This window comes from Buceros rhinoceros, unplaced genomic scaffold (genome assembly GCF_000710305.1).
Source record: "Buceros rhinoceros silvestris isolate BGI_N320 unplaced genomic scaffold, ASM71030v1 scaffold14087, whole genome shotgun sequence".
NCBI lineage: Eukaryota > Metazoa > Chordata > Aves > Bucerotiformes > Bucerotidae > Buceros > Buceros rhinoceros.
The window spans coordinates 10,135-21,106 of record NW_010424054.1 but is presented as its reverse complement, the minus strand read 5'-3'; the positions used below and the strand labels follow the sequence as shown (position 1 = coordinate 21,106).

Here is a 10,972-nt window from a genome sequence, read left to right as displayed (position 1 = left end):
TATTACCTCGGTCCCTCGACCCTTAACAACCTGTAATTTACAATAAGAAGAAAAATGTGAAATATGACAGAGATACTAATTTGGCACAACCTTATTGATATACAGAGAACATGCATCCTACTTACTTAGGCAAAGTCATAACAACAACAACAACAAAAAAGACATTTTCCTTTGTCAGAAATCCAACTATGCTTCAGGCCATACACTCACTGCTTTTTCTGAGATGCCAACAGCCACAAAGAGAGACCCTAAACTTACAGATGCTTGCAATGGAGTAGCTTCACTTTCTGCATCTCCACCAAAGCCTTTGTGCAGATTACTCTGAACAATATAATGCATTTGAGGACACTAGGACAGGGTGATTAAAGTATTACATATAGATATGGGCATGTTCTCTAAAAAGAGAAGGTCTACACAACTGTGCATGCATAAGAATTACATGAAGCAGGAAGAGATGCTGCCCTCTTTAGTGCTAAAGCCATTAAGACAGCCTTTGAGAAATTTGCACCTGATTTTTGACACTTTCATAATTTAGTGACACTACTAGAGAAGGAAAAAAAAAAACAACAAAAAACCCAAGAAGAAACAAGAAGAAACAAAGAACTAAACCCAGAAAATGAGGAAATGCCTCTGGAGAGTGATTAATCCTCCCAGAAACAACTTCAAAGTGAATTTGGTTCAACTGTCCTGGATATCAGAATGCAAAACATCACCTCGCCAAAGTTTGAAACATCTAAATGTTCGCATCTCATCTCAGCTGTTTGACTAGACGGCTGGCGGAAGGATACAGGCAATTTATCCATCTTAGTACCAAAGGATGCTGAACAGCAAGGTTAACCTCAATATTTAATTTTTAGAAGGTTCAAGAGTCACAAGATGAACTGCACCTATATCACAAGATGTATATACACAGAAGACTGGGTAAATAGGACTACAGAGAGTAGATATAGCAACTTAATGTAGTCAAAAGCTTACAGAATTTTTACGTGGATAAAATAACAAATACATGAAAGGATAAAAATATAGCAGGATCTCATGAATGTATATAGCTCGTTTGTAGATATTCAGAATATCAGCTATACTATTTATCCTCATTTCCCCCAATTACAATGTAAACGTGAAGAAATAGTGGCACATTGCAATTTCATATTTGAACAAAAAATTGCTTTGACAAATTCTGTAACAAGAAATTACTTTCTCAGTGCAACCAAAGCATCCGATCTGAAGTCATTTTGATATTTATTATTTCAAGAATTACAAAAAAATTTTTACTGCTAAAGTCCCAGGACTAAATCAGCCTATGAGATCTCTTTCAATTTCCTCATAGTTAAGAGAAGCGAGTTTTGTAAATGCTCTCAGAATAATTAGATGTGCACATTAGAGCAGGTTTTGTCAGTAGAGAGGTTTGTAAGATAGGTATCTCTGTGACTTGCACTTACATTCCACTGTAATTATTCTGGATTATTGCCAAAAAAATACATCTTTGTTCAATGAAGCTAAGCATAGCAGCTAGTGAAAAGCAACCTCACTTTGTGCTATTTTTCTTCCAAAGTTGCAAAATTAGACAGAACTATAATGTAAAATTCAAACTCCAGAACTTTATGCAAATAAAACCCCATGTAGTTAGAAATATTGTTGAAGTCTACCTTTCCAGCTCTGTATGCATTCCACATTGCTACTGAACACTTCTTAATTGTTTTTTCAGGTTGCGGTGGAAACTAAAAGCTTTGTGTTTTCATTTTCTCTCTTCAGCTGTGGGTCCTTGGTCATCTTTAAGAATGAAATGACACACAGTCCTGTTGTCCTTAGAGCACCAATTCGTTCAAAGTCAAAAATCTGCTAATACTTTACTTTGCAGGATAAGCCTCTCACCAAAGCAAATGTACTTACAAATTATCCTGCTCAGTCTTACTACAAAAACGAAGGCTGAGAACAAGTTGGGTCAGCTTAATCCAAAAATGGGTGTGGATTTGTGTAAGTTGATACCTAAACACAGGTATCTACCCACGCACTTGGAAACATATACCTAGATTTGACACAAGTGAGAACAAACTGGAAACTATCAGCAAACACCATCCGTGCCCTACTGCAGAAAATGCATATGGTAAAATAAAAGCAAGCTATATAAATATGCATAGAAGGAACGTGCGAATGACACACCTCTGTTGCTGCAGATTTTGCCATCTGGAGATGTGCATCTTTTCTTGATCTCCCAGGGGGTGATGTCACACTGGAATTCACATTTATCTCCATGCCAACCAGCCTCACAGTAACAGTTTCCACAGTAACACTTTCCATGGCCTTAAGCCAAAACAAATTTTATACAGTGAGAAAGAGGCAAGTTTTTAAAAGGCATTAACAATTTAACTGTTTTGATCCTTTATTTTAAAAATTTTTAGTGCTAGGCTCAGAATAGAAACAATGTATAGACCATATATGCCTACATAAAATAAGACAAAGAATATCTGAATTACACTTTTCCCCAGTCTATTTTAGAATATGTTTTCATTTAATCACAGATTAAATCTAATCAATAAACACTGAGAAAATAATATCAATATTTTTATATTTGTAAGCTTTATTTTTGAAACTTTATAGGTAAATTTGAGAGACAGTAAATGTAATAGTTAAAATCTAAGCACAGCTTTAAATGGTAAGATTGGACACACTTGCCCACCATCCTTGGCATATCATGACTCCTCAGATAATTCCATCAGAGGGACCTTGATTTACTACAAACTGTCTACATTGCATACGGCTTCCCTTCTTACCTATTAAGATTATTTTTGAACATGGATGAAACAGTTCATGAAAGATAAGAATTAATAAAATGAACCTTCTAGATGTTCATTTAAGAAAACACTTATCCCCCAAAAAAATAGTTGGGTCATCCGAGGTTTGATGAAACCAGATCCTGAACATTTTGATCCATTAAGGTACTTTTGCCAAGTGCTTTAATGACACAAAGCACTTAAGTAGCTGCAACTCTTACTAATCTTAAGTTAATTTTTACTAGAAGGATCAAGTCAGGATCTTGTCCTTTTTTCCCCTCGAGGTATGCTAAGCTTAGTAGATCTTGTTGTCTCTATCAGAGTCTGGTCAACTTACACCCTTAACTATCAAGAATGCAAATTTAGATCAGTAGAATACAATTTGTTTTTACAATTCCACATCGAATTCTCATTACAATTGTCTGGTTACATGCCAAAAAATAACAGAATATAAAAATACCATATTACTTAGACAACTGAATGATAAAGACATTCTAAAATAATGCTTATTACCCAAATGTTGCTCTTGAGCAGCAGACAAGAAATGAAGGGGAAAATGTTGAAAGAGTAAATAAATTTAACCTACTGACAATTGAATGAAAAACATTGCTACTTTATTCTTCACTCACACTTACATAGTCCTCAAATAAATATGAATTAAATGATACAATCTGCCACTAGCTCTTGCTCTTGACTGAAGACAAAATCATTCCATTTGGGTAAAAATCCTCAGATTAAAAAAGATCAGGATCACAACTGGAATTGCCAGAAACCACGATACCTTATTAAAAATAAGCTGCAACTTGATTCCAAAGTTTATGTAACCTCAAATAAAAAGTGATACAGTCAACTGACTGATAAAAACCCAACTGAGGCTGGAAAAGCTTGATACATCTTTGTAACTGCCCTGCCTAAGAATTTATTTGCTTAAAAAACGCAGTCCCCTTGTGCAAAGATTGAAATACATGTTACCCATATCGCAGCACAGCATTGTATGCTTTTCCAGGATAAAATCGCAGCTCACAGCTGCAGGCTTTAGAAATGTGTGCAAATCGAAGCTTTTGTTTTTTCATTAGTTTGATCCTCCTGAGTTGTCTTTCTCTGAAGACAATTAAAATCTTCAAGACCCTTCTAATACCTTCAAGGGCAATAAAGGGTATGTAGCTAAGCAGGTTGTACACAAACTGTGGAAGTACAACAGGCGCTGATTGGGTTCATCCTGTCTGTGGAGAGTCTCCAGGGGCCATTGCTAGCTAAGCAGAACCAGGTTGGAATGCTGGTTTTTTATGACTTCATTAATAAACCTAAATGACTCCTGTGGTGGAAATCATGTAGAAGGAAAGATGGCATAGAGGGTGTTAAAGGAGACCTCAGGATGGGAGAGAGAAGCAACAGACAGATAGACACCTGTGGTCTGCTTTATCTGCGATGAAATTAGGTACCTTTGTCCTTCAGTTCATGAGCTGTCCTTTTTCTTCTGCATAAGGCCTGGTTTGACATATGGTTATGAACTGCAGAGGTTTGTTAGAAAGCAAAGCGAAATCTAGCACCCATAACCTATGTGCATAAAATTTTCAGCTTAATAACCTAACCAAGTCAAGCACACCTTTATACCTTATATTTAGTTTAGATGGCTCCAAACCTTACATAAGGTATCAAGTCTTCTACACTGATAAATCATAGACCTTGGAGAATTGAATGTACCAACATATTTTTGTCTTTCTATATCATTTATATTGATTTTATGTCAGTATTTATATTGATTTTATATCAATATTTTTATATTATTTGTCTTTTTATGCATATACACATAAAACTAGTTTTTTACAGAGATGTATCTTGTCTATTTTTGAACATGGCACCATCAGATGAAACAAGGGGAAATAAAAGCTAAGAAAAACCCACCAATATAAACCAGCAGTGACACAGGTGGGGAAAAATACCTGACAGAAACAGCAGAAGGAGCATTTTTGGGAGCTAAATAAATGGTGATTTTTTATCACATTTGGTACCATATGTAAAGATTACAAGCAAATAAATATAAATGGAATCATTGGCACATAAAAATTATTGCCATCCACTCACTTTGTTTTAGGCTGTTACTGGAAATATTGTACTCTACTCCTGGATTTGGACTTCAGAGGACTATTCCATTTACCCTCATTTAAAATCCCCACCTAATCCTATGCAAAGAAGTTCTTTCTGCCTTCAAAGGCACTGAAATAAATAGAATTTATTTTGTTCTTTGTGTAAGGATAAAGACAGGCAAAGCTATTTCACTCTCTCTCTTTATACATGTGCTCAGAGCAAGCACTATATCAGAGTATAATTAGTCTAAGAGCAGTTCTGAACCCTTTGTTTGCATAGACACAGTACGCATGTGTATAGCTTGAAAAATATTTGTAGCACATTCCAGCTCAAGGACAAGCTTCCCTAGTAATATAGGCAACAGCATTTATAGTTCTGGAAATGGTGTGTTTTGCACAATATTTAATTGCCAGGTTTCCATCTTATAGTGAAATGAAAGCACAGTTTGAATTTGGGTTGATTTTCTATCTATCAGCAGTGTTCACTCCGACTTATTTTTGCCTTTCCAATCACAGAAGAAATCTTTGTTTATTCATTCCTTTCCCTTTTTATCTCCTGAATTGCTTCTGAGTTCTCATCCTACATCTATTCTCGTTCTTTTTAATTTTTGCTTCATTAATAAAATTCTTAATAATTTATTTTTCTTTTTTCTTTTGTTTTTTACTATGTCCTCAGTCTTGCTCTCATCTCTGCCGCAAAGCATTCACATTTCTTATATTCTACCGAAGATACAGTAAGCTATGAATTATCTTAGTGAATTACCTTGTACAATCCTCTTTGCAGTTCTTCCAAAAGGAGAAGGATGTCACAGGATTTCTTTAACGTCCTGCTTAGCTCATTTTTGCGTCTGAAATGCCCACTTACAATTTGCAAGATAAATTCTTGCAAATATAGTTACTTTTATTTTAAGTTATACGTTCAGTAAAGACATTGTGCGTAGGTCTACACAATTAATTGATTTTATAATAGCCTGTAATAATCACCATTCTTCCTGTACTCGCTAAAATACATACCTGTACAAATCTCTTCTGTCTCATCATCTATGCATTCTCTGTCATCACATTCACAAAATTTACCATAGACCAATCCATTTCCTTCTGAGTTTGCACATTTACACCTGCCACAGTGACATGTGCCTGTAAACATTTAAGACAGTATTCAATGACTTCGGTTTACAGAGAGAGTTTCATTAGTCCATCAGAGATAGTTCACATTTTACTTCTGAGAAGGCTGAAATCTAAATATCATCCAGTCAAATAAAGATGCTCAGAGAAACATATGAACAGAAAAGGCTAACCTTAACTGTAAACAAACATTCACATGGTTCTTTTTCAATAAGGAGCACCATATTTTCCCAAGTAAAATTCACTCCTAGAGTTGTCTGTCTGACTTCATGCAACTAAGGTATGAAGTCAGCTTTGGAAATGATATCTTCTGCTACTGAAATAAGAAAATGTAATTTAGTTATCTTAGTTATCAAGAATGAAGTCTGGATTTCTCCAGTTCCACATCCATGTTACACAAAAGTAGCAGGGCATGGCTACTGAGGACTTGAAAATATGTCTTTCTAAGTTCACAATGTTCCTTTGCACTCTAATGTCTAGTTCCTTTTCTATCATCTGAGAATAAAAGTTTTATAAGTATAGCCTTGGAGAAAAAGCCAGGAATTGAAGGAAGGAAACGAGGAACACCTGCATGAAGACCTTATGATCAGATGTCAGAAAAAAAGGACTGAAGCTGGAAAGCAAGTACCACAGCAATACGTTATTTATACAACAGACAAGATAATTGCAGAGAAATGCATTCACAGCCTTATTAAACAAACTGTAAGTAGTGTAATAGCATATCAACAAATTTACTGCAACACGCATGTTTTTCCAGTGGTACTGAAGTCCACATTACAAGTCATTTCATTTATTTAAGAATTGTAGGAACCTCCACAATAAATGGACTTTGACCCAGTACAACTTTAAGATTTTAGGACTCATTTTTCTTCAGTTTGTGGGTAATGTCTCGGAAAAGAATAGATCTTGCAAGAACGTTAAGAGCTATAACAAAGGCACTTGCTGATTTGTCACAAGTAAGATGGATTTTACCCCTGCCAGGCCAGTGACTGGTTTGAGAACACAGGTCTGCCTGATATTCTGCCTCTACATAAGTACCTCCAGGATTCTAAAATGCTTTGGAAGTGTAGAGCTGTTTTTTCTCAGCATAAACCACAACAGAGAACTTCCAGACCTTAAGGAAAGGTCACAGTGCCCAGGCAACGTAAAGAGAAATGGGTTTGTAAACTGATCTCTCTTCTGTCACACCAGTCTGGTAGCACATTTGCTCTTAGTCTTTTGAGTGGGGTTGCCGCCTCACCTCAGAGGCTGCCCCTCTCTCTGACCCACCCACACAAACAGAAAAATGTTGTTTTGTGGCTCCCAGGGAAGGAAGAATCCCCCCTTTTCTCTCAGAGAATCTATTTGAGCTGTTTGGAGCGCAGTTGCCAGAGCAAACCAATCAACTACCTTCTCCTCCTCTTGCAAATTTTCTAGTTTGGAACCTAATGAATGACAACTTAAAACAGCCATAAATAAATATATTAAGGAGTTATACAGTCAAAAAAAGTAAAAATGCTGTAAAATCACTTCAGAAAAAAAAGTATTGCCATGCTGGTCATATAAGACAGCCCTTTTCCCTACCTTTATTTAAATTGTAAGGGTAGGAACATTGTGCAATACCACGTTAACTGAGGCCCTGTGATACAGGTGTTTCAGCAGCCACTGTGTTGTTATGTCAGAAAGAATAGATTTAAAAAAAAAAATTAATTCACAAGACTCATACTCCTCATACTACATCCATTCATATTTTAGAAAATATAGTTATTGACAAAAAAGAGGCCCTCCAAAATAGAAATTTCATGCTGATATTACACAACTAGTTTGCAGAAATCATTTTACACTGCACCATTACAAGTACAGTACAAGTTTTACTAAGCGTTATATTAATCCAAACAGAGAACAGAAGAAGGGAGCTCTGTGACATGCATGGCCAGTCTAAAAAGGTAAACTTTAAAAATGTTTGTAAGAGATAATACAATAAAATAACAATAAAAATTATAATACAACACAACTAACCTACAGAACTAGAATTATTTGCTACAATTATTTGGAAAATAAATATATAAATGAAATTTCAGAGAAAATTGTCTCGTTTACAGATAATTCCCAAATGGGAAAAAAGATAAAACGATAAATTGTTTCATAAATTTGGCATAAAAAAATGTCAGGCAGACTGTGTCCTAAAAGCACCCATTCCTTCCCATTGACTCGAGGTGGAGAGAATCACATAGAGAATTCACATAGAGAATCCCGGTTTAGGTAGGATGCCCTTCTTGCTCTGACAAATGATTAGGAATGGTTGAAAAGTTAAATTTTAAGTGGATCTTGATTGGCTCATTGTGGAATTCTGCACAAAAAGCCAAGACGTTTGCGAGCATGAGATTCCTGTGTTATCTCTATGAGTGGGGATTCCGTGAGCTGTATGAGGAAGTCCTGTTTTGGGAGTCCTGAGGGAGATCCTGTTTTGGCTAAGCAAATAAAGCAAGGAAATATTGAAGGCCTCAGTGTCTGAGCAAAAAAGCCAGGAAAGGTAATACCTGGCTGGAGTGTAAAAGACTGAAGACTTAGTAGGGATGGTCAATGGGCTGTACTCCTTTTGCTCCACCCAAGACAGGGACACCTGTGGAAGATATGCTGAATCATTTTAATGGGCACTTCCATTTTTACTTTTCTGATTTGGTAACTCTCTTTTCTCTAATTCTTTAATTTCATAACTCATCCTAGCTAAAAAAAATTTTCACCATAGGGTGAAAATACTCGGGATATTTTTCTTTTTGCTGCATTACTATTACATATCAGTTGTTAGTGCTACTGCAGTGAGTGCATTTACCAACAGCAATTCCAAACCTATTATACCTGTGGCTTTGATAAACTTTTATTATTTTTATTGGCTTTGCAAAACTTTTTCAGTGAAAGTCCTTTTGGGCTCTGGCAGGCAAACGCCAAACTTTTAAACTCCCTTTTGCTTTTGTGAGACCGTTTCATTTCCAGTCTTTTGTGCTCCGGCAGGCAAAAGTTAAACTCCTACCTTTAGCATGACAGTTCATGATAGGAATTACAATATTTGGTTAGCTGTGTGACAGCAGAGGACTGTTCTTGCAACCACTCCTGTCATCCCTTCCTATTTTTTACTGGCAATTAATAAACAGAGCTCAGATCCCAAAGGCAATGTTTTCAGTAGATCCAAATGCAAACCCATCAAGACAAAATATGTATGGCTGCAGCCCATCAAAATTACCCTAAACTCCCTAGCCAGTCTCACTAGAATTTCTGTCCTGTTTAATATCAGCACAACTAAAAGCATTTATCTTTCTCCTGATCTCACAAAAACTCCCCTCTCAGCTACTTCTAGTGGTTGTTCAGTTATACTGGTTTTCATGTGAAGACTCAGTGATAGACTAGGCCACTTCTAGACAATGAAAAAGTGAAAGACAGGTCTTAACATGCTTGTTTAAGCACTTTGATCACAAGGAACTATGCTTATTTTTGAGAGTCAGTTTCTCATTTAAATGTCCCTCATTTGTCAGCCAAATAATCATGAGTTTCATATAATCTATAACATTGTCATAAATTAAACACTTCATTTACTCAGTATGTCCTATGCTTAAAATTTTATGTTAAATTGGTTTTGCATCTTCTCATGAGAGCCTAGCTTCTCTGTTGCAAGTCACACAAATCCTTTGGGTTCTTTGTTGATGTCAACAACTACCTTGTGAGAAATTTAGTTGTATGAAAATGTGTATGGACCTAGACAGAAATTAAACACCAACAATAGTGAGCAGAAGTGTGGTTCTTGAAACATTCTCTCACTTGGAGATCAATGTAATGGAAAAAACAGAAGGCAGTTTCTGCTCTCAAATGCTGACTGATGGCAAACGCCATTTTTCAGCGAAGTCTTCTAAAAGGTCGTTTCTTTTTCCTCTGATTTTTTTTTTTTAGCTAGGATGAGTTATGAAATTAAAGAATTGGAGAAAAGAGAGTTACCAATCAGAAAAGTGAAAATGGAAGTGCCCATTAAAATGATTCAGCATATCTTCCACAACTTCTTTATTAATCATTGTTACAGCTCAAAAGTATCTCAAAAAATTGCACATCTTCTAAATGTCCTGGAAAAAAATTTTGCCAAGGCCATTTCTGCATACTATAAACCAAATACACACACAAAAAATGATGTCACTTTCTGTGTTAATGCCATTACCATAACCTTTTGTTGGGCAAAATATATGACACAGCTACAGTGTCATCAACCTAAACTAGCTGTGGATAAACCAGTGTAGTAAAGTAGGTGTTCTGAATCAGCGCACATCCTATGCAGAGGAATAGGCTTATTCGTACATTAAGCATTTTAGAATATACACAGTTATTTTTCAGTCTCTTGAAACTTACTCTATAAAATACCTAATTAGAAAATAAATTACAGTTATTCTCAAGATAACACAGGGAGAATATCAAGCCATCAAAAGCAACAAAAGACATCTTACCTGCACCAGAACAGATGATATCTTGAGAATTCTTGCACATTTCATTGCTTTTCTTCCGTGTAAGGTTGCAGGTAGTTGGATACTGACAAGCTTCACCATACCAGCCTTCATCACATTTGCACTTCCCACAGTCACACTTCCCATGGCCTAGCAAAGGAAGGAAAAGGTGCGTCCTTTTTTTCATTCAGAAAGTGGCATTTTCTAATCCAACTTTTAAAATAGATTCCAGCAATTACAGTTTTCAATTAACATAATTAACAGATTCACTTAATGTAGTTCATATGTAATCAAAAATAGAAATTAATAAATACGATTTTAAATATGAGGAGACACCTGAAATCACCATGACTTTTAAATCTAACCTTTGTAATTTTGAGAGGTCTACATATAAATTCTTATTTTAAGAAGGAATACAGAACTAAACCACCCCGTACGAACAGTGGGTTTTCCTATTATTTTCATCTCATTCTCATATTTGTCTACTGTTAACCATTATCAACACAATAGAACTCCAAGTGCAGAAATT

The 10,972-nt window shown here is 35.7% G+C and overlaps 1 protein-coding gene across 1 annotated transcript; it reads right to left on the bottom strand.

Moving 5' to 3' along the window:
- Positions 1 to 6: 6 nt before the first annotated feature.
- Positions 7 to 10,486, bottom strand: LOC104497405 (integrin beta-like protein 1; the record flags this gene model as incomplete). The annotated part of the gene is made up of 6 exons (XM_010140652.1): positions 10,447 to 10,486; positions 5,873 to 5,995; positions 2,161 to 2,301; positions 714 to 820; positions 211 to 348; positions 7 to 30 (listed from the first exon to the last, which is right to left on the bottom strand). Coding segments are annotated over exons 1-6 (573 nt in total), but the record flags the coding sequence as incomplete, so codon positions are not given.
- Between the last annotated feature and the right edge of the window lie 486 nt (positions 10,487 to 10,972).